Source organism: Haemaphysalis longicornis, unplaced genomic scaffold (genome assembly GCF_048455015.1).
Source record: "Haemaphysalis longicornis isolate Haplotype H1 unplaced genomic scaffold, Haemaphysalis longicornis Haplotype H1 scaffold_5, whole genome shotgun sequence".
Lineage (NCBI taxonomy): Eukaryota > Metazoa > Arthropoda > Arachnida > Ixodida > Ixodidae > Haemaphysalis > Haemaphysalis longicornis.
The window spans coordinates 14,811,492-14,836,019 of NW_027526385.1; the positions used below are offsets into that span (position 1 = coordinate 14,811,492).

Consider the following 24,528-nt stretch of genomic DNA (forward strand, 5'->3'; position numbering starts at 1 on the left):
GTTGACTCGTAAGTGATTGCTGTGGAATGCTTAGGTGTCACGACAGCTTGCTTCTTGCGCAGTTTCAAGTTGGAGTTACGGATATGCTACAAGCAGTAGCCTGATGAGTAGTCCTTTTCATGACGAATTAAACAAGAGTTGTCTGACGTTTTCTGCTAAACAGGTTTGCAGTGTTCGTATTTAAGGCGAATGCTAGCTCTATGCTAAGCATAAATTTCCCGTAGCGGTTGTGTGGGGTTTGGGATGGCAGCGAATACGGCTGGCGCTAGCAGCAGAAACCGCACCGACAGCGAACAAACTGATTTCCGCCGGATGCAGCCACCAAATAGCGCTGTCCCATTCTCCAAGTCGTCGCATGGGACGGCGGACAGCGATAAGCGAAGATTAAACTGCCCGTCAAGTTGCAGACTCTCCCTTTACGGCAATCCAAAGTTCGCTGGTTTTTGCCGAAGCCTAGCACCTTACTCGTGGTGTTCACGAGATTGCGAGCACTGGCGTTGGTGTTGCACCGGAGCACGCTGTGCGAATGGTTTTTTTACGAACTCGCTTGGCGGTTTCGTGCTAGTACTACGACAGCTCCGTTAAAAAAATATTTTTTTGTTGTGCTACCTATACGCGCAAAGTTTTTGTCTGTCCAACGCGCAAAATCTTGGTCGGTCTCTTTGTCACTCTATTCAACCACCTCTCTGAAAAAAATGAATGTGTTTATTTATTTTATTTTTATTTTATTAAGAACGTACTTGAGGCCATGGAAGCCCAAGTATGAGTGGCATAAGGTGGGTAAAATATCAATGATACAAAAATACAAACAGCCAAAACAGATACAACGAAAAGAAGTGTAAAACACGGGTAGCCAGGCGCAACTAAACATTTACTTTAATAAACCAACAGAGTTAAGAAATGTTTGGGTTTATTGGTCCAATAAATAATTGAGTGGGGGAGAAAAAAAATTCACACAGGTTGGTAGAAGAGAACATTGGGGTTAATTAATACAACAAATTAAACCGGAGAAGCTGTCGCCTTGACTCGAGCGTTTAAATTCCGTTGTTGTGCATCAGCTAGTAAACAGAATCTGTGCGACGAAATGGAAAATAAACAAACCGAACAGTTGTTGGAATCTTTTCTAACAAGTGAATATTTTTTTTGTGTAAGGGTCCCAAACGGCGCAAGCATGTAGGCAAGCAATTTTACACTAGGTAGAGCATGCTGAAGCTCATGCCGAACTAAACATAATTAAGGAAAGGCAGAGGAAGAAACCTTAGCAAAGTGCGAGTTGGAGCTTAGATTATTCGATTAGGTTATGCCCTAGAATGTATTTTCCTGTATTTGCTTTACGAGATTTCCTGGGGGAGAGTGCGAAAATTAGTGAAGATTACGTCTTTGAGGACCCGATGGCAGATGGTTTTTTCCAGGTTTAATACCATTCCCCATTCAAGAACCCAGAAGAGGATGTCAGTGAGTGGGGAATTTAAAGCTTCTTGGTTACTAGTAGAGGTAACATTATTAAAAATACAGCAGTCATCGGCGAAAAGTTGAATTTGGACGGGGTTTTTTTATATTGGAGGCAATATCATTACAGTGAGTTAGAAAAAGTGGGAGGCCGAGAACGCTACCTTGAGGGACTCTGGAGGTAACAGGAGGAGTACTAGAAATAGAACCATCAATGTGTACATATTGTATTCGATCCGACAAATAATCCGAAACCCATGCTACAAGAAAGGAAGGGAGTCTGATGAGATGCAGTTTGTGAATTAGTTTTTGATGCGGGGCTGAATCAAACACTTTGGGTAAGTCTAAAAAACTTTTACCTGCCCACCTGCATCGAGTGTCCAAGCGAAAAAATTAATGATTGAAAATATTTCAGTAATTGTTAAAACACCTTCCTAAAACCATGTTGCAAGGGAGATAGAATATGGTGTTCGCCAAGAAAATTTAGGATCAGAGTTCCTACTATATGCTCCAGACGTTTCCATGAGGAAGACAGAATAGAAATTGCACGATAGTACGCGAAAGAACGAGCGTCACCATTTTAAAAATATGCAGCATTTGAACACTTTTGGAACACTTTCGAGGGTTTATTTGAACACTTAGCACATGCATGGGGAAGGCTATTTCAGGCTTTTAAAACGCTTCCATCGCTCATGCATGTCCACATCACACCGTGCAAAGGGAACACCAATAATATATGAAGCAAAATGTTGGTATATATAAAAAAGCACTAGCGTTCTTTAAATTAAGAATAAAGTTGCATTGCACTTAACGGTGGCAGAGAAGAAGAAAACTACTCGTTGAAAACAGTGTCGAAGATAGGGACGAGAAATCAAAACACCAAAGCAAGATGTGAAGGTTCAAGCTGCTCTAGGCAGAGCCGAAACAACTGCCAAACAAATGGCGCACAAGCAGTGCGAATGAGAGAAAGTTGGTCTGAACTGATTGAACCTCCATTACATTCATCATGACAGGAGCAACCGGACATGGGCAAAAAGCAAGGGGTCGGACAAGAAGCAATGCGGGTGTGTCAAACGCCGGGCCACAAGACGAATATTCAACGCAGGAATTTGGGCTAGTTGGTGACAGGAGTTCGACATGCTAAAAAGCGCACTAGACGGGGACAGAAGAAGAGAGAGTGACACGGGACGAGCGCTAGACATCAACTGAGGTTTTATGGACAAGAAAGGCAACATACATATAAATGCGCAGAAACGCTAAAAAAGATACAAAAGGCACAGCTTTCACAGAGAATGTGATTGAAGCTGTAGATAGGCTTTCTCTTTTGTGTGCAAACCCAGAGACCGTGTGCTCACGCATTAATGATTTTCTTTGATAATACAGAACACCTCAAAGATCTCTCTTTGCAGCTGTGTCCTGAAGCCGCGCAGGACGCGTGTTCCCGGAAAGTCAGGCGTGCAAGCGCATCGCCGGCAGTGATCTGCTAAATGTGCTCCCCCGGCCAATGAATGAATGCTCTCCCAATCGTTCATTCCATGGGTTGTGGAAAATACTATGTCGGACAGACCGGGCACTGCAATTAGGAACGATTGAGAGAGCATCGCGCAGCCGCAAATTTATTGCCCGGGGGAGGACATTTGCAGATCAATGCTGGCGGTAAGCTTGCACGCCTGACTTTCAGGGAACACGCGTCCTGCGCAGCTTCAGGACACAGCTGCAAAGAGAGATCTTCGAGGCGTTCTATATTATCAAGGAAAATGATGAATGCTTGAGCACACGGCCTATGGGTTTGCACACAAAAGAGAAAGCCTATCTACAGCTTCAATCACATTCTCTGGGAAAACTGCGCCTTTCGTGTCTTTTTTAGCGTTTTTCCGCATTTATATGTATGTTGACTTTCTTGTCAATAAACCCTCAGTTGATGTCTAGCGCTCGTCCCGCGTCACTCTCTCTTCTTCTGTCCCCGTCTAGTGCGCTTTTTACCATCTAGAAGTCGGAAGAGGAATATCGCCTTTCGACAACATTGGCAGCGAATCAAGCCGATACGCGGCCAATATTTTAGTAGAACCTGCTCTGCTGACAACATGACGTAAAGGGGCGGTGGTGTTTGAATTATGCTTTTTATCTCCAGCCATCCGTAAGTAAGTGCTGAGGGCTTGCACGCGCTTCCAGGGGCTGGTGAACGAGCACCTTGAAAAGAGAGGATTACCACCACAATCCCCAGTCAGTGTTCAGCAGTGTGGACCAAATGTTCAAAATCGTATCTTAAGCCACTGAGATGAACGTGGGCCAAGAAGCGCACTGCACTGGAAGCAAACTCTCGGGGTTCTTGCCTCTTGGCTTCATGTGAAAGAACTTTTTAAACAGCTACCATAGACGGGAATTAAAACCGCACTAACCCTGCTATCCATTCTGATGACAACACACGGTGGCGACGATTAACGTTTATCTGTGCACTGGGCTTCCAGCCTTTTCCTTACCGTCAGCCTGACCCACCCTATTTCTTACTTCATGTGTATCAATTTTGCCTCAATTTACCAAACCATACTCAATAGAGTTATCAGTTGGGATGTTACGACATCACACGCAGGCACTCGCGAGCGAGGGCAGCTGTGTTACGAAGTGTGCGGAATTTGTGTAATCGGAGTCGTAACGCATCTTTCACTGAGACAAATCAGGACGTCACGACGTGCAGTTCACTCGGCGCTAAACGCAAGCGCAACGCGAAGACAAACGGCAAGGAAAGAAGAATATAAAGATACAAAACCGACCCTATGGACGTCTCCTCCTGCCTTGCTGATATCCACGGCAGTCGAACTCGTGGCAAGCGCGTGAACGCCTTTACGATGATCCAAGGTTCGAGTTTCTACGACGGTCAGCTGCGACGTAGTAAATTGTAGTACGGGCGTGCCAGAAAAACATAAAAGCGAAGCTGTCTCGGCGCGGAGGCCCGCTTGAGCCATAAAAGTCGCGGTAGCGCGACAAGCCGTCGAGCAACACAGAAAAAGCAAAAAGCCTGAATGGGACTGCAAGGCGGGATGACGGGATTCCACTGAGGGCTTTGCAGACAATTTCTGTGTCTCTTCTAGCCAGCTTTCGTGGCTGGAGAAAGTGGGTGTAACCAAGGCAGACGCACGAGCCACTTCCCTGTATATCTTTTTCTTCTGCTGTTTTTTTTTTGTATTTACAAGCTCTGAAAGCATGCAGACATGAATGATGAAACATTAGAAGAATTAAACCGATCACCTTACCACCCCTGTATCCCGCCTCACTTACTGTGCACGTGCATATTTTTGAAGTGCTTAGAAAGATGGGGTATACAGAGACGTACTTCTAAAGCGCCGTCTGTGTAGCGTTCGTGGAACATCTTTTTTGTAGAGTTTTCCTTAGGAGCTATTTGAACAAAAATTAACTTCAGGCATCTATATTTCCACGGGAAAGTATAGGTGGGCAATAGTTTACAGCGAGATTACAGAAGACCAGAGACGACGACGACGACGACGACGACGGAGGAGGTGTTGGCGTACGCTGCGCTGACTATTTCATCGCCACGTTGTAAATAATGTAAATAGAATGTTCGCCTTTTTTATGTTACGTCTCACCTGCTCTGCCGCCACCTTACATTTTGTAACAATTACGATAACGAACGATTTATTTGCACTATTTACAAGCGGGCATGGCCGAGTCCGCTCAGTCTGCGCGCCCGCCTTTTCCTTGTCGTCTTCGACGCCGGGCTATGGCACCATGCGGCATTGTCCATCTGTCCCGTGACAATATTCACAATGTCCAGTAATAGTGTAAAATAAAAAGCATTGGGGTTATGCGAAGGTTTATAGCAGTGTTGGGCTATTATGATAGCCTTTGGGGTATTTCATGCCCCAGAGGGTAGTCGAATGACAGATGATGACTTGCTAGTACCTAATTATCGCCACAGTAGAAGCGGGGATGGTGCGACCGGAACTGGACCTACTACCCAACGTCTATCTAGACGTCGTCGCTTTAACGGCTTCCTCCGTTGTGTCTCCCAGATAAGGCCCTCTCCCAGCGTGTTCGTGGCTTCCCCTGCGTACCGCCGCCTGCCGCCTCCTCTGGCCATCAAGGTTTTAACGCGCCGCAGCTCCTGTCCCCTGTGGTATAAATCCGAGGCCGGCGTCGCTCCAGTCATCATGGGCAAAGAGATCCTGCTCGAGTCATCCGGAGCCATTCACCAACACCACCGGCACCAGGCCAACGGATTCCATTCGGGCCACCACTGTTCAGACAGCGGCAAGCAGTACTGCCCGCCACCGAAGGCCAAGCAGCTACGCATCGTCTCTACCAACACATCCAGGTCTGCCATGAGGCACGACGCCATCCTCTTCAGCAACTTGAAGCCACGGGAGTTCGCCCATGAAGTCGTCGCAAAGACCAACAAGGTGAGATGGTGGTTACACAAAACCTTCCTGTTTGGCGAGTGGTTCCCCGATGCGGGGCTTCCACATTGAGCACTGTTCTTCGTGGAGCAATGCAATTTGCGTCCGCTGGCGTGCCCTTTCTAGAATGGCATCCGGAAAGAGTTGTTCACCCTGAGTGCATTTTTGATTCTTTTGTTTGTTCGCTAGTTGATGATTTGTTTTTTCTACTGTAATCATCCGGTGTTTTAGCCAATTGGTAAGCAGCAAAACAGTCTTTGAGATAAGCCCATAGAACACCACTGACATCTCTCAGTGAAGAGTCACAGCATCTTGGTATACTCATGGGCAGCCTCCTTAAAAGCCCAGAGCACATGGGCAGCACGCACCCATTGAGCCTACGATCCACTAGTCTGACCCACAAGTTTGAATAACTGCTGGAGTACTTGGGGCTGCTTAGTAGAATCGCAATTATGCTGACAATGCATATGATAATAACAGGTAATTTATAGTATCATCTATAGTTTGTTTTTGTTTTCTACAGGTGATTCTTACCCTGCATCTTGTGACTCTGCAGTTATAAAAGAAACTTTGTTGAAATACAAAAGGGTGTTTCGTAATCATTGTCGCTACGGGCCCTGTCCAACCCCCATAAATGCAACTCCTCTCAATTTACCTCCTTTGAGCTAAATTAAATTAATTCTTTACGAGAATTGTTTCCAATAGGCCGTTATCAGGTGGATTTTATCTTGCCCCTTGTGAGCATTTACTGTTTAACGTTTTATTATTTTTTTAAATTGCATTGACGTTAGGGTGAAACCGATAATGAAACTCGTTATTTTTTACGTGTGCAAGTCAACCACTCGTAGCGGTGAGATCGGGAGGACGTGTAGGCACATTGTCACAGGGTTAAAACGATATCACGTAAGCAAACTGGCTTGCAGAAGTGGTAAAAACAATGTGTGTATAAAAGATGCCCAGGGAACTCTAAACTCGTTTCATATGACCTAAATTTTTGGTGCGTTTTACCTTTACTATGATAACGTGCAGCTACTCCAGGGACAGTGCGTTAAAGAGAATGAATGCGCCCAGGGTTTCCGAGTCACATGGCATAAATAAGGTTTGTGACAACAGTTGTATGACTCCCAGAGCCTCTGCCAGATTCGCTGTGCTAGGCGGCCGAGAACAGCGCTTGCGCAAAAGTAAACGTGGAAACTTCTTCCACTGTGTGGCACTGAGGCTGGTTTATACAGCGAAGCTGAATATGGCAAGTGTTCCATGTATTTTTTCTGTACTTCAGCACAAACACTCACCCTGCCATCGAAGAAGCCGCTATTGAACTGCCTTGGTTTCCTCAATTCTTCTTGAGCGTAGAGAACTTGGGGTTCCGTATTATGTTTTAAAAACATGATTTGCCGGGTGAACAAAAACAATTATGGCACATACGGGTATTTTTAGATTTCGTCACGGAAGAAGATTGTGCCTTCTGCTCGGGCGCGGTATAGGCCTCGAAGGAGCCGTGAAAGTATTTATTTCATTAGGACTGCTTCACTTAGAAGATGAAGCGGTCCGAGTGTTGGACGGGCATTGGCTTCAGTTCCGCAAATTTTGCTTTGTGTTTGCGCAAACACGTTCCCCGAAAGCCAACATTACTGGGGATTCTCAGCCGCAAGAAGCTCTAACTCTTGTTTGAACAAAACTTTCCCCCAAAAAATTACATGAAAATTGCGCGCTAATGCGACTGCATCATCACGACACATTTTATTTACTTGAATCGTTAGCTAGTCAGTGAAATTGTTGCGAAATATCTGCCTGCTTTCCATGCACGAGCTGCCACTGGAGAAAAAATATACAGCCCCAGGTTTGCCTGCTGGGTCAAAACTGTCGGCCTTAAAAGCTTCGCTAAGTAACAACGAAGCCTTAATTACTACCATTACCAAATGATCCGAAAATATGCACATTCTCCCACCATGTGGCCTATGTGTATTTTGTTACCTTCAATGTTACCTTGACAGAGTTGAATGGATTTTCATTTTTAATTAACGTAATGCAAGCTTGAATAACTTCAGGTCAGCGTCACGTAGAATGGCCGGGAGACACGAGTCACAATTCGGTGTTCACGCTAATAATGGAACAGGCTTCAAAGGAATGTGACCCTACTCGCGGTTTATATGGCGTAACACCCGCACTCAGTATATCGAGCGCACCTGCCGTCACTTCCATCATAACACCTTTCTGCTAAGGTTTTATGACAAGGTGCGAAGCGCACCATAACATGTGCGCTTGCGTGAAACATTTTCGGACGTGTGCATCCGGACTGAGCATCTGAAAACTTAGCGATCAGCTGAGATAGGGGTTCGAGACAGTATCCATCCCGGCCCCCTGCACCCCTCTTTCCCCGGGTAATATTACTAATATCACGATACATATATATATATATATATATATATATATATATACATATATATATATATATATATATATATATATATATATATATATATATATATATATAGATAGATAGATAGATAGACAGATTAAACAGTCAAATGGGCGCGTTCATTGTGGTGCGGACGCTGTTTTCAAATACCATTTGGAAAACTTTTAAAGGCGTCCATTCAAGACCAAAGCCAACGCCACTTAACTGAAATGTTCCTACTTTTTGCCTCAGTCATTCGTAAAACAGTACCGGCCGAAGTCCTCAAAGCGTGGCATCACTATTTGTACGACTAAAATTCAAATTTGTTTCTCCTAGACTCAAAGGCAACAATTGAAACGATCCCAAAACTCTCGAAGTAGCACTAAAGGAGGTGACATTGGGACAATGGGGGCTAGGTAGAAAGTATGCTAAAGGAGCGGCGCTGCTCATTATCTAGTATGGGCACACTTGCAGACCATACATAAAACTTATCTCCTGTAGATGAACAGCTAGAATTCTTTATAACAATGCCAAGCATTCGCAAATATGAACTTTTTCTTCAGTGAAGCTTTGTTTTTGTGCTTATACTTTTTCGTCGCTGCAACAGTAAGATAAGTGCACCATATACTCAAAACATCTCGCACTTAACGCGCGGAGATGGCTTCTCCGAGTGTATGGGTCGTTTATATGCTTGCGTGAGAGATAGGCCGTTTTTGCTGAAAGCTAACAAGATAACGCCAGGAGGGAAAGACTTGCTTCTTTTATCGTTTGGGACCAAAGGTCCGCTTCACTAATCTCCTAATGAGAGCGCAAACGAGGACGCATTTCCTTTTTGCTTTCCTTTTGTTTATACTTGAGGGTGCTTTGACTGAAATGCTAGGATTAACGCTATATTGCAGAGCAAATACGACTGTAGTAGCACTGATTAGGATTGTTAGCGTAAAGGGCGATGGCCTTTAACCTACTATCACTGTGAGCGGAGTGGCAAAATATTTTCACCTTGCCTTCCATTGCAGCTGTATAAGTCAGCATACAATGATGCTAGACGCTCTGCTGAAGGTAGAAAGCCCTGTAAAGCAGTCCCTCGCATTGGGCCTATTACGAGCTTAACGTCTGCACTGGTCGAATTCAGTGCTTTGTTTTAATAACACTTTTGGGCCATTTATAATTGGAATGGTTGGAAAGAAGGAGACCTTTCACGCTTCGTCTGCAGAGTTAAAGGAGTACTGACACAAAATTTTCGTGTTACGTTTTAGATGCGACTGCATCTCATTCACTCGCCTTGTCCCTCCATACGGCGTCGTTGTCCGTCCACACCCCTCACCCATTCTCCTCGCCGCGTGAGCTGCGCTCTCCGCCTCTTACCCCCTCTCCTCTCTGATAGCGAACACTCTCTCGCGAGGGGCATTGGATTGAATTCGATTGGATTGGCTTGGCTTGGCTTGGCTTGAATTGGATTGGATTTGGATTGGATTGGGTTAAAGTGGGTTGTGTGGGATTGTGTTGCGTCATAGCCGCGCCACTTTGCGTCATAGCCGCGGCAGAGGGTTCACGGCACGTTTCGCGCGATGGGAGAATCAACCTAACGGAAAAAACAACGGAACCCCCTATATGTCGCATCTACACAGGGGTTCCCGCGAGAGGAGGTGGGAGTAATTTTTTTTCGCTGCTATGGGTGCCTATTAGCCAACTAATCATAGAATGGCACAGTAGACGGTCGATCGCAGCGTAAACGATCATTTACAGCGTGGTTTATTCGTACCAGTGTCAGTTTCGACAAAACGAACGCCGATCGGACGCCTTGACATGAGGTAGCACCTGACGTCACCATTCTTGTCGCATCGCTGCCGGTCTGGAGGCGCGCGCGAGCGAGCGCACGCGCTCGCCCAGGCCGGCCAAGGTATTCACCATCCCTGCGCGTTCGGGCAGCATGACGTCAGTCCCACAACCTTGACGTGTGCACACAGTGTAGTAGCACGCTCCAACCGTAGCCAGCGCGTCGGCTACGTCATGGGAGCACCGACGTCCGTAGTTGGGGGAAAGTAGCACATGATGTCATGCTGGCCCGCTCTGGGCTTTCTCGTGCTCGCAGAGATCCTAATGGATTTAAAATATGTTATATTGAACGGCTACTGTTGAAACTTGCTGTGAGATATCTCCTGATAAAAAGGAAGCATTTTATATTGCTATCTCAGCTTTGAAATTTCGTGGCACTACTCCTTTAAGGATGTGATAGCAGTAGTTTTAGCTGCGGGTGTTTCCTGGAATATCTTCATGCTAACGAAGGTTTGTGGCCATCACCGTAGGTTTTGTGCGCTGGGCAAAACAGTCGTGGCGAAGTGGAATGTTTGTTCCTAACAGACCGAATAGTAAGCTCTCACCTCTTTTACTTATAATGGAGATTTAGCCTAGATGGCAAATAGGAATACCGGACATGGGTGAACTTATGCTCCCAAAAGCTGAAACATAACTCACTGACCTAGTCAAACGTTAGGTGCATTTAAAGTGAGCGACGTTAAGAGGACGGTAACTGATGTCACTCTATAACAAAATTGATTGTGAACAACAGGGCCCTAGCACTCCCAAACCATCTTTTATTTATTTGGTAAGTGAACAGCGTTTCATCTTTTTATTACCGTACCTTACTACATGGTACGCCTTCCAGACACCGATTCAATCCACGTTTGCGTGAACACTGAAGTTTTGAAAGAGATGTGTCACTTGAATTGTGGGTGCACATGTACACCCGGTAAAACGCTTGTCTATAACAGCGATTTCAACTTCAACCGGCTACATCCGAAAACTGCCGAAACATACTCGTTCCAAACATGTCGGAGGCAAAAGCGAAGGGCTAAGACTTCAGAATTCCGCAGTAGTTTTATTCAAATCGCGCTCCCGCGGGGCAGGATAGGGCTGAGAGTACGAACGCTGTGTTATAGACAAGCCTTTTACCGGCTGTACATAAACTTGTGCCCAGTTGGCATGAAACTACTGTAGGAAACGTGGTATTTAGCTTTAGCAGAAAGAAAACTGCTCTAATTATAGTCGGCTTCTACGCCTCTAAAAAGTCATTTTGCAGTGACTCTATGCGGGTAAATTACAAAGCTCCATCCATGTTTTCGCCACTTTTGCGGCACTGAACCCGTAACGCTTAGTTTGTTTATCTTTAAAATCCATCAACTTTTTCTAGGGTTAGAAAACAAGCCATCTCTTCTTCGTAAACAGCACAGCCCCGAAGCGTCGTGGTTTTTAGGCGGAGCTGCGGGGTAGCTCCAATTTTGTGTTATATATTTTGCCGCTATTTGAAGCTACTGGTGCGTTTTAGGTTAAAGAATTCAAAATTCTACAAAGCACCCACAGATAAAAAAGTAACACAGATTGATTCCTACTCCAGATCGGGAAGCCCATGTTTCGGCACAGGTAGACGAGTTTTGATGTTTTTTAGTCCGACATTTTGTGGTCACAGTACGCTACATACACCCATTAGCCCAAATAAACATGGCTAAGTATTGGCATATCTTTACTGTTGTTAGCTCGTTCCGTGCCCTTATGACTTGAAATTGCGAGAATTTTCCCTTCGCGTGCACAAAACAAGCAAGTATTGTGGTGCCCGAAGAGCATCTGTTTCAGTACAATAGAGGGTCACATCAATGTTACGCCGGCCTCACTTCCTCTTGCTTTAGGGGAGTGACAAGATACTAAAAAAACGCCAGTATTTATTTAGTTATTAAATACTGCAGGCTTGACAGCCCAAGCAGGAATTCAGCTGCGTAACCGCATATACTAGACTGTTCTTCATTGTATTTTTCGCATACATGCAGGATGACCTGGAAAACCCTTTCTACATCATGGACATTGACGATGTCCTCTACAAAGTCGACCTCTGGCGGAAGTCCATTCCACGGGCGAAGCCATTTTACGGTAAGTTTTAAGCGAGCAGAACTCTAGGGGTCCGAGTTGGCGTTGCAGTTCATCAAGGGTCACGGCGTCTAGCCAGCGCATTCACGCGTCGTCACGCACGCAAACAGATGATTCGAAAATATCCACGTTTCCCCTTGTCGCGATCGAACATGGGCCCCTTGCGTTACAAAACCGTTGTCAACACCATTTCGCTACACAGGCACACGGTACTTATGTGAAAAGTGTTCGGGTGGTCTTTTCACTGCGCCGTTTCCACGGTTGATGCCGGTGCTAGGCGGGAAATATGTACACAAAACTATGAAATGCAGAAAAAGTCATGAATTAACGCATTATTTTACCCCCAAAAATTGAAACTCAATCCAGTGTCTCTTTATAGCCATTTTAAGGAGCGGCGGCGTCCTCTCTCGGCTACGTCGGAGTCAATGCCAGGCTTCTTCTGAAACTAGTCCAGAGAAGGTGTCTCAGTTCCTTTGGCGAATCACTGCTCCACACTTGACAGTTTTAAAGTTTGGAGGAACTGGTTAAACTTTTTCAGTGCTGTCGCGGCTGTACGCTGCAAATGCATAAGCATCATCATCACCATCATTATCGTCGTCGTCGTCGTCGTCATCATTATCATCAAGTCCACTGGAGGACGAAGGCCTCTCCCATTGACCTCCAAACGTTCCTCTACTACACTGCTCGACAGCACAGTTTACACCCGATTGTTTTTGTCATCCCTCCACGCCCATTGAATCAATGGCCTCCCCCTTCTTCTAGAACCATCTTTTGGTATTCACTCTGTTACCCCGATTGTGCACCGCTTGTCGGCTCGTCTCACTACATGGCCAGCACAAGTCCGTTTCTTTTTCTTTTTTTAACTGCTATCTTCTACTCCAGTCTGTTCTCTGATGCATGTAGCTTGTTTCATGTCCCTGGATGTTACTCCTAGCGTTATTCGTTTCAAGGCCTGTTGAGCCGACCTAAGTTTGCTGTCAGGTTGTTTAGTAAGGGGCCAAATTCCAGCTCCCTGTGTCATCAGCGGCAGTATGCAGTGGTTGCATAGGTTTTTTTTTTTGAGTGACAGGGGTAGCTCACTTTTCTTTATTTGGGAGTGCTTGCCGAGGGCTCCTCGACCCAGACCTATTCTACGTGGGATTTCTTTCTCGTGCTTGAAGCCAGCACTAACCGCCCGGCCACAAGTTTTATTCATTTACTTCTTCGAGAGTTCCGTTTCCTAAGCTGAAAAAGACGTTGTTGGCATGCTTATTCCTCAATACTTTAAAAGCTGAAAAAGACGTCGTTGGCATGCTTATTCCTCAATACTTTATATTTTTCCCATATCGACTTATACCCCATGGCCATGGTTTCTGATTATAGTTCCTCAAGCATTGCTTGCAGGTGTTCGGCAGTCTCCCTCAGCAAAATAATGTCGTTGGCAAACCTCACATGCCTAAACTATTGTTTATCCTTAATCCTGCGTTTCCCACGTCAACCTAGGCTGTATCGCTATTCTGACCACCGCCGTGGACAGGTGCTCTATAACTTCTGGAGACAGCCGCGCGTGCCTGGCTAGCTTCTTTTGCTTTTTTGCTATATTTGGTAACTGCAGGGAATAACTTTGCACTTTTCTGAAATACTTAACGTTGAATGAGGTATTGTAGTTTTTCTGGGCGTATATTTTGATTTTCTGAAGCTGTACTTATGTGAACATCTCGTTGAGTCCTTAAGTTTTTCGGCTACGTCATAATTTGATAACCTATGTTTATTTTGTTCTATAATCGTGTATATATAGAGCCTGATGCTTATACAGAGCCTTATGCTATTGCACCGGGATATTTCTTTCCGTTCAGTGACATTTTTCACCATATTTGAAGCGGCAAGTGCCAATGATAGTGTGGCAGACCTGTTCAGTTCTTTATTCAAACTTTTTCTGTACACCTCGGGTTGTCTAAAACGCTCAGAATATATCCTATACTGGTATAGCAGCAAGAAAAAGGAGTCGAGAAACTTTTATTAGCCTAATAAAAGAGCGGGCTAAATTAGTATAAAATACATGTACACTGCTGCAAGGAGTATGTCTTCGATGTATCTCGGCTTAAAAGAACGCGGGTTCAAGCACTGTTCTAAAGAGAGGTGCTGCAAAAGGAACTCCTAGCTGATGACTTCAGATGCGTATAAACTGTGATGAACCAATTGTCCCTTTCTGCGCCGTCACTCTCCTGTAGTTACGCGAGAGACTGCTTTGGTCGGCTGGGCTTTTTTCAGTCTATTTCTCAAGTAAATTCGGAAGCATAATGTGATTCATATCTCTCACACAAAGCTGTAATTCTAAATTTTCAAGTATAAATTTCTTTAAATTTGGCGTTTTTATTTCGCAACTAGCTTATACCAGTTTGCTATAAAATTTCGACACGCGTAAGGCCATTATATTGAACCAGAATGCGTCAAGTTTTCATCGAGATTTCTTACGACCATTCTAATTATGTGTCGCAGCGGTCAAATGCAACGACAACCCCATCTTGCTGGAAGTGCTGGCTGGACTAGGCCTTGGCTTTGACTGTGCCAGCATCGCTGAGATTGAGGCCATGGTTTCGCTGGGCGTGGACCCTTCGCGCATCATCTACGCCCATCCGCAGAAGCACGTCAGCTACTTGCATCGTGCCCAGGACCTTGGAGTTGACCTGATGACCTTCGACTGTGCCGAAGAGTTGTACAAGGTATGGGTGGGCGCTGGCCACTAGCATGTGTGAGTGGATAGGCCAAGCCTGCTGGCAACTGAACAATTCATATTCAAAATTTTGGAGTTTCAACACTCTCAACGTAGACCTTGGATATAAGGCGCGCTGTTTTGGAGTGCTGTGAAATACAGCTGTTCAATTGGGGATATTTAACATGCTAACATGCTCCCAAATCTGGACACGCGGGCATTTTGCTTTTCACCTTCATCTGTAAAGCTGTAACCACGGTTAGGATCTACAACCCCTTTCTTGGGTACAAGAGCAAAACTCGTTAGCCACTGAGCCACTCCGGCGGGTGCCAGCAATTGGCGATCAAGACTAATTATTTTGGGCAGCGACTCCGCAAAGTGGAACGAACACAACATAGAGGACGTCTTAAAGCGAATTCACATGGGATTAAGCTCAATGTTTGCTTAAGCACCAAGCCAAACGTTACGATGGTATTTGACATGATGTGCAGATCTCTATTCACTACCCTTGCCCGTAGCTTCTAGATTGAAAACAACGCGTACAGCGGTGTTAAGTAAATAGTAGATAATTACTCCTACCTAATGCTCGGAGGTTATATAGCTCGTTTTTTCAGTGGAAATATATCAGAACAAAAAAAGCAATTCAAGGGGCCCCCGAATTTGGATATCTGACAGCCCATATATTTATTCGGGCGGTTCTAAAGATGTTCGTCTACTTGGCCCAGTCGCCTTTACATTTGCTGCGGTGTGATTTGGAGAATTTATGCCATTTCATCACACAATTTCGCACTTTCAAACAGAAACATCGAATAATATCTACTAATGACTTCGCATTCCCTATCTGACAACGTTGTGTAGATAACAGAAAACCGATTAAACAAAAGCATACTTTGTCGCTGTTTAACGTTCACATTCAACGAAGTACGGTGTTAGGAATGCGGCTTCGCATCTCTAGCAGCGGATATTTCAACTTTGAATACTAATAACAACAAAAAGTCCCAGCCATACAAACCTGGAAGCTTAACAAAACACTAGAAGAGTAGTTTGTTTTGGGAATTGACGACGTCCTGAACTCGACCTCTTTCAGCCTCTTCTTGTTTTGGGCATTAAAACAAGTGATACGTGCTGCCAGGGTCCCTAACTTTGTTTCATCGACTCCAAAGGAGGTTATGTAGCCTCTAATTAGCCCTGGTCGGATATTTTTCTTTGGCATAGATCAAAGAGCACCACTCATATGCCCGCATGGTGCTGCGGCTCAAGGTGGACAACAAGAAGGCCATGTTCGCCATGGGTGACAAGTTTGGCTGCTCGGAAGACGAAGCAATCCGATTGCTTCACCTGGCAAAAGACCTCGACATCGCCGTCGTCGGAGTATGGTAAGGGGAGAAACCGCGCACACGGCGCGCACTCATAATTCACACACAAACTCTAATTCACACACAAACTCTAAAAAGTACAAAACCACTTACTGAGAGGTAATGTTGATAGCGAGTTTCAAGACATTGACTTTGGCGAATGACACTACTTAACCATATTATTCCGCAAATCTTCTGCGTGTCTCTTTTTAAATAGCCCTTCATATTGCAGTTTTATTCTTTTGCAAATTTTCGTAATCTTGACCGTTCAGCATAAAGAAGAGATATTGTGTCGTCTTAAATTTGCCGCCCTGCTGCTTCTTTATGCAGTTGCCCCTTCGTTCCTTCTATTTCAGCTACCATTGGGGTTGTATGCACTAGAAAGCAAACAGACATTTTTCAGCAAGCGCATTGTAGCTTTAATGTGTCTAAACAAATTTTTTGGCTTTTTATAGAGATATAAAACTAAACTGTTCCCACAAGTGCTACGCTACGTGCCCGTTCAGCTGTTACCATTACACTTCAAAAATTTGGATGTGTTGTACCGAATACCACCGCACTCCCCAGCATGGCTCGCTGCGTCGTTGTATCATGGTTTCAAAGTCTTGGTGTAGAGCACGCATTACCATTTGGCAACTCCAGCAGAGTGCATTGTATTCCGAACCTAATGTCTAAGCCTACACAAAAGCATATCGTGCCTCTGAAGACTTGCTTGCGCTTTTCTGAATGTCACGTTGTGGATGTTTTACTATTTCTACGTGGTATCCCCTTTACAGCTTCCACGTCGGGAGCACCAACCTGGACCCTAGTGCCTTCGCAGGCGCAATCGCGGCTGCCAGACGAACATTTGACGCGGGCCGGGACCTCGGTTTTAACATGAGGCTGCTTGACATCGGAGGCGGGTACCCCGGAGAAAAAGGATTCGAACCCGTGTTCCTCAAGGTACGTTTCCGCCCTTTGAAGCTGCTTTCGCGTGATTGCCAGAAAGACAGGCTTGCTCATGCCACATTTACTCTGAAAGTACTCATGGCCACGAAAAGCCAATAACTGAACTGAGGGTGCAGGGGTGTATACGCGTTAGGCGCAGAGGAGACGTCGGAGTGTGCAAATAGCGGAAGAGGAAAAAAGGCGGCTTCCGACAACTTGGTGATTACGTGGACGTCACTAAACCAAAATGGGCTTATCACGTCAGCCTGGTACACCCTCCGGACACGCACAAAGCGCTATTTGACATTCGAGCCACAGACAAAGCGGGGCGTACGTATGACTTGTACAGATCTCAGTGACGTCACTACGTGGGCTTTCCGGCGTTTTGTAGCCGCTGAGCTACAGATGTGTGCGTCCAGAGGACTGAAGCTCTCCGCCAATAGCTCTGCAGGAAATTAAACTTTCGCAAAAACTAACGATGGACCTCGAATGAACGAATGATACTCTACAATTTTCATTTAACCATCAGAAACATAATTGCAGTAATAAAACATGGTAATGAAATGCAGTTTTATTGATCCTCGGAGTACAATTAAAACTTGTTTATAGGGCCGATAACGGCTTGTCGTGGCTTCGCGCAAGGAAAAAGAATATACCTCGGAAAGCCTCTTTCAGAAAATTGTCTTTTCTGAAACACTATGTACACGCTACCACTGCCTTTACACCCTCTCATTCGGTGCATCCGTGCGCGACCGTGCTCTAAATTGGTGTGCACTGCAGCCGCTATGCATATCGTGGCAAGTTATTAGGCCGCTTTAGGTAGTTCTGAAGTAGTGACAGTCCTGGGTAGAGTGGCAGCGGCTGAGAAGACAACGGTAGCGCACGACTCGCTCGGAACTCTACCGCCTGCAGCGCACACACCGACACTCATTGGTGTTGCGTAAAAACATGCTCTTGCGTAGAAAATGCGCAGAAACAGGAATGTTTTTTGTGTCCTTGATTTATACCTGTGCTACACGAGCGTTTGGAAGGACATTTCAGTCGAATGACCTTCGAAATTTCAAATGTCATTTGAACTGGAAGGAGTTCTGTGGATTTACACGACCATTATCGAAGGCAGTTGAACGTTTACGCGTTCGCCAGCCATATTTCGGAGTCGCCACTGCTGCCATGTTTCGTTCTTGGCGAAAAGTTAATTTTAGAGCTAAAATGTGCAAAAACCAATTATTAGTGATCAAATTGATAACGACCTAACAACGCGCACAAAACATGCACAAGGCCGCCAGTTCCTTTTTGTCTTTTTTCGCACCGCCGGTGTTGAGAGTACCAAGTTACCTCGTAATCGTACAGCGAGTGACAGAACGAAAACAAGTGAAAAATTATGAAGATCTTGCAGTTCAAACACCAAGTTTTACTCGCAAATAATTGTTTTTGTTATTATGGCTTGCAGAAACTGAGCCCGAGGGTACGACCGTTCGTGTTTCAAAGGCCTTTGAGACTCTCAAAAGCCAGTTGTAGTGCTCCTTTGAATAAAATGCCATTTTAACCAAATGGCTTTAGAAAACGCCGTGTAGCAGCTCAAAGGTGTCATTTGAGTCAAATGACATTACATTCGAAGGCCTTCGAAACGCTCGTGTAGCACAGGTATTAGATGTGTCGTGAGAAGCATCCTTCTTGGTCGTGAGCATTTTTTGTTTTCTTTGAACGTAACTGACAGGCTTCTCACATGACACACTCAATTTTTAGCTGGTCAGACACCTAGAGCTATTAAACTAAAACGAGTGACAATGCTGCCGAAAGAGTGCGCTGAATTTGACGATAGCCTCTTTGGAGGGTGTCTCGTGGCGGAGTAAATGTCTGATATTCACCATTACACTTCTTGTTTGCCGGATTTTCAATTAAATCTGGTATATTACCAAAGTTCATTCAATCCAGGTTAGTGTAAACCTGAAATAGATTTTCCGCATAGCATTCGCACATATGCTGCATAGATTGGCGCGTGCTACAAAACCGATACGATATTTTGTGGTCGTCGCGCACTGCGATGGGAACCAAAATATATAAGCAACTAGAAGCTTCGTGATGAAATATTCAGACCTTGCCATGCCTTCTGAATTTCGCAGACGGCGGACATCATTAACTCGGGCCTCGACAAGCACTTTCCGGAGAGTTACGGCGTCAACATCATCAGCGAGCCCGGTGCCTTCTTCGTGATGTCCGCATTCACCATCTACACGAAGATCGTCGGAAAGCGTCTGAACGAGAGCTACGACAGTAAGTACACATCGCACAGTGAATAGGTCAGGAATTATCAGAGTGGCGGTTACACGCAAAAGCATGTTATTGGGACTCTCCAGTAATAAATTGGAACTGTTGGAGTATGAGGAGCAGTTCTGTAGGAGGGAAATCTCACGGCAAATTTGTAAATGAGGGTGGATGATGAGGGAGTGAGGTGCTGTAGTTGATTCTAGACAAACAACTGCATATAAAGGTCCGCCAGGAAGGAGGTTGGTTTCGCCGGACGGTTGGGCTGGATTGATTTTGGAAGCAGACTAGCAGCTCTCTGCTTGCACATAGGAGACTGCTTAGCCAGCCGCTGTATCTTTTTTACTTTACCTACGCAATCCCTTAAAAATACTCCATCCTGACCACGAGAAAGCTCAATTCAACACAATGCAATTTCAAAAGCACAATGTAAAATTTTTTCTGCAGTGTTCTATGTGTACAGTGGTAAAATGCATGTTCCGTAATGTTGCTAAAATTAGGCAGAGTGCATGTTCAATATCCGAGAATTCAATTTTTTCTACAGCTACAAAGCCCCAAGAACGCATGTACTACGTGAACGAATCGATCTACAAGTCGTTTCTAGTCTCCCTCTTCGATGACGCTCCTGTTGAACCACAGCCGCTACAGGTGAGAATACGTATACAAGTTATGTCGTACATGTGCTAAAAACCTTTTTCAACTATATTGAGTACGATTGTGTGTAGCCAAACAAAATAGCAAATACAATTCCCGCACGCATAGCTAAAGGCTCGTTGTAGGCCTTACGAGAAGAATACATTTATCCGTTATATAAAACAAAACATGAACTTGGCTTGTTATATGGTAATGGTGTAAACTTATTAATAGATTACCACAGTATATCTACAGGTGAATAAGAAAGTAGTCGCGTCAACAATCACAGCATGTTCACGTTTGCACTAAAAGGTGTTTAGGCATGGACATGCACACATTGAGAGGCACGACAATTTAATGTGATCATCAAAATGATGCGGCGAATTTCGAACTCATTGAGCTCGATTGATTAAGTAATTTTAAGAGGTCCAGACAAAACTATAAACTAAAGCAGCCTATCTTTCCACGCCTTTCAACTATTCTATTGGCCTAAACAAAAATCACACAATTTTATTCGTTGATTTGATTGTAGGGTTTCATGAGGCGCGCCGTAGTGGAGGGCCCCGGATTAATTTTGACCACCTGGGGTTCGTGAACGCGCGCCGAAATCTCGTACACACGGGCATTTTTACTTATCGCCTCCATCATAAAAGCGGCCGCCGTGGCTGGTAATCGAACCCGCGAACTCGTGCTCAGCAGCGCAACGGCTTAGCCACTGATCCACTACGGGGGGGTCACTCACTACACAAAGTCGCACTCGAATAAAAGTTGAAATCATCCCCTGATTGAGTTCTAGTGCTACGTGACAAATCAATAATTATGTTCAAGTAAAAGAGGAAATTGTAACTAAAATGGTGTCAACGCAGACATATTTTGCTGCACTCCAAACAATCGCGAGGCAGAAGGTTTAATTTTGGTAAGATAGGAAGAGAATCACTCCTGGACTTTCCACTCAGGCGAAGTTTCCCCTCAGTAGGGAAAGCAACGCAACTCTGATGTATACGAGCACTAAATTACCTCGAAGCAGTTGCGCAAAGTTCTTCATACTTTAATGCGGTAGGCCATAGTCCTTCATTGAAAAAGGTTGCTATAGACGTGCACGCTTAACGCTTCGTTTTGTGCAAATCTGGGCCCAGTGAAATAAGTGAAGTGAGTATTGGTTCGAGACAAATATTCTGCCGTTATTATTATTTGGCCTGTATCCACGAATTTGATAACGTCCACACTTTGGAGGTCGTCACGGTGTGTTTCCAACTAAAAAAAAGCCGCTTCCTCACCTTTCTACAAATTTGCTCGCCACGGCTAGAGGTAACCATTTACTACTGCTGACATCGGTGTTCCCCGCCTTTAGCATACATCATTTACTGCGATCGACACTCTTCTACAATATTCTTTTGGTAAAGCCGTCGCTCATTTCTTTTCTCTAAAAAGAAACTTGTTTATATTTCTCATTGCAGGACACGGAGGGCCCCATGCACCAGAGCATCGTGTGGGGCATAACGTGCGACGGCGTCGACAAAATCAAGGCTTCGTGCAAGCTCCCAGAGCTAGCTGTTGGGGACTGGCTAGCCTTCGAGAACATGGGAGCGTACACCATCACCCTCAACACACCGTTCAACGGCTTCCCCACAGCGGACATCCACTACCGCGCAAGCAAGATCGTCGAGTAAGCTTCCCTGGCGATGACTTAAAAATCGAATTGCCCAATTGGCGTTCAATGTTATTACGGGGTGGTGGAGAAGTGACACTGGATTATTTCGTCAACACTACACGCAACATAAATTAGCCGTGCGTTGTTCCTCCTAGCCTTGTGTGCTCGATGTCGTATTTATGAACACGCGTAAAAGACCAATACGCAAACAGCCTAGATTGAAAATAACGAGCTTTATTGGTTTCACTTTTGACTGTGGGGAGTGATTTTTACACAAATGTGGCTAGAGTGCTTTACATTAACATCTACTTAAATATGTCAGAAACATTCATCACTGAGCACTTAGGGGTTGGGGAAAAACAGGTGAGCGTGAACATCCAGAAATGTGGGGCCAACATCAGTAATATAGTACAGTGAAGAAATCAATGAGGGGATGCAGCCAACAAAATTCATCCCCCAAGGAAAACATGAAACTGGCCACCGGAGGCGTACAAGAACAAGTGAAAAGGCGAGTAATTGCCAACACCACAATAAAATAGGCGGCTGAAGAAATGGCAAAAACTGCAAGTACCGATGACGATATAACTTTTCTGGACATATTCAGTTGTGTTTTATGGGAAGATAATCCAGCAGGCGTACTGCCGAAGTCGTTCGCCCCAGTTTGAAACGTATGGGACGCAGCGTCTGCTTCTGCCTGGCAAGTAGGTCATTGTTCGGAAAAATCTTACTGAAAATCTGCCAGGGCGTAATAACGAATGCGGGAACATTTCGTCCCTGCACAGACAAGCTGCGACGAGAATTCTAAAAACATGCTCGAACGCCACCACAGCCACATAGAGCTGACATTAACCCGCGCTACGCCACGTCTGTAACGCTGCCCGCCGCGTCCCAAACTTTCCATTGGGAGAAGTAGGGACGCCTATTCTGGCTTCTCAAGGCGGAGTAGCACGCACCGATAGTCGTACCGTTTGTTAACCGAGCAAACAGCACCTCTCCACGCACCCGCGGTGTTCCTTGGGCCTGGCGAAGCCGGCAGCACGTGGCAAAACAAGCGGATGGAGAATGATCCGGAAAAAGCAACTACACACACACACACACACTTTGACTTCCGTCCCCTTGGGAATGCCACCCAGTCCTCTTTCGATGCCACCTATCTCGGTGCGATCTCTCCACTCCAATTTCAATGCGCTCTGTTGCAGTAAGATGCGATTAATTTTTCACGACGTGCCCCATCATGGTAATAGAATAATAATGACAGTAGAATTTGGTAAAGAATCAAGTTGGAACGGGAGAAAAAGGCACGGGTAGGAGAACGAACCAAGTATGAACTGATGTGTGTTAGGCGGTGCGGTATTGACGTTCTCTGAAAAGAGAAATTGTTCCATTTTAAAGTTCTGTTGAATTAATTCTTTTCGTAATTGTTTTTGTCCTGTTTTCAGAGACCACCTGCGACGCAAGAAACTGATCCTCTCCATTCTGGACAGCGCTTGACAGGGCCCTCGGTTCTCTAGGACCACCTACGCGCCATTTTATTCTCAGCAGAGAGGCCACAAAACAGTGAGGTTACGAAGCCAACTGGAAGGCCTAACATGACTGCCACTCCCTGAATACTGGCCTCAATGGGGAGGGAAATTAGGTGAAGCCCTGCGTGAAACTGCGTCGTCTGTTTCTGTACCTGAAATAAAACTAAGGGCTGAACAGCTGTTCTTCCGACCGGTACCAGGGAAACGATGGCTGTTCGAAGGGGGCAATATTTATCGTCTGCGTGAGAGCCTGGGACATGCGGTTTGCAACTGCATCCTAAATAGGCGGGCGTGTCAAGGACATTTTGAGAATGATTTAAGTAACCATTTTTCTATAATCATTGCCCCTCTGTCTTTTACCATTCTCTGCTGAATGTGGGATTATAATTACTTCTTATTTGGTTTTATTTGAGATTGTTTGGGGTGATGGTGCTTAGCACAAAGAGACAAAAAGTAAGCTGCCTGTATGGATTGATTGACAAGTCGTTTTCGCACACAAATATTTTTGAGCGTTTGGTCAATGTTCTTGTCGCGTGTGAATAAACCCAAGAAACTATGTGTACCTGCTATCTGCAGAGCCAAATAAAACGTTTTCTCTAAGATAGAAACCTGTTCCTTTCTTGACGCCCTGTCGAATTTGGTGGAAAGATTTGTCGCTAACCGCCACCTACTAGCGTTCTAGTCGCTGATGCTTATTAAATGGTTGTAATTTTTCGGTTGCCCCTGTCGCCACTGTGTAGATTTAACTACACACCATCATGAACACTATCGATGCTGCATCACATGTTTATAAGACCATCTAAATAGTTTCCGGTGATGACGTGACAGTGTGGATTGTACTTGACATCTGCCGGTACGTATTTTCGTAACATTCACTAAGAATTCCAGTCCAACCAGGCGATTGCATGTACATAGTTTACGCAGCATAAAGATATCCAGGGGACCAAAATAAATCCAGAAAACTGCACTATGGCGCACCTCCTAGACCTGGTGTAGCTCGGGCGTGCGAAACCCTACAATCACTCCATTGGCAAACAGGCGATAATATCCGCGTCTGCATGCTAACGTTCAGCTGCCAAGATCCTGAAATGGGTTTTTTCAGAATTTTATTTAAGAACAAAAGAAATTATTTGTGCTACCTAGCAGAGGAAAATTTCTTGTTGTCGACAACAACATGTCCGGCAGGTATCATGGAAAGACTACGCCGTCACATTCTGAAGCCGGATGACAGAACATCGTGCAAGTGAGTTATGTGCGCCGACGTATAATCGTCTGTGGACAAGCTAGCAATTAAACCAGTTGTTG

General features: G+C 45.1%; 1 protein-coding gene across 2 annotated transcripts in view; it reads left to right on the top strand.

Annotated features, from left to right (window-relative positions):
* The window catches only part of LOC144137899 (ornithine decarboxylase-like), a 40,096-nt gene extending 16,265 nt beyond the window's left edge, over positions 1 to 23,831 (top strand). For both annotated transcript variants that reach the window (XM_077669916.1, XM_077669917.1), the window contains exons 2-10: positions 5,478 to 5,864; positions 12,081 to 12,180; positions 14,656 to 14,879; positions 16,085 to 16,245; positions 17,001 to 17,166; positions 19,275 to 19,425; positions 19,961 to 20,064; positions 21,507 to 21,715; positions 23,140 to 23,831. In XM_077669916.1, coding sequence (XP_077526042.1) covers positions 5,616 to 5,864; positions 12,081 to 12,180; positions 14,656 to 14,879; positions 16,085 to 16,245; positions 17,001 to 17,166; positions 19,275 to 19,425; positions 19,961 to 20,064; positions 21,507 to 21,715; positions 23,140 to 23,191 — 1,416 coding nt within the window. In that variant the 5' untranslated portion in view covers positions 5,478 to 5,615 and the 3' untranslated portion in view covers positions 23,192 to 23,831. The remainder of the gene's footprint in view (positions 1 to 5,477; positions 5,865 to 12,080; positions 12,181 to 14,655; positions 14,880 to 16,084; positions 16,246 to 17,000; positions 17,167 to 19,274; positions 19,426 to 19,960; positions 20,065 to 21,506; positions 21,716 to 23,139) is intronic.
* Positions 23,832 to 24,528: the final 697 nt, after the last annotated feature.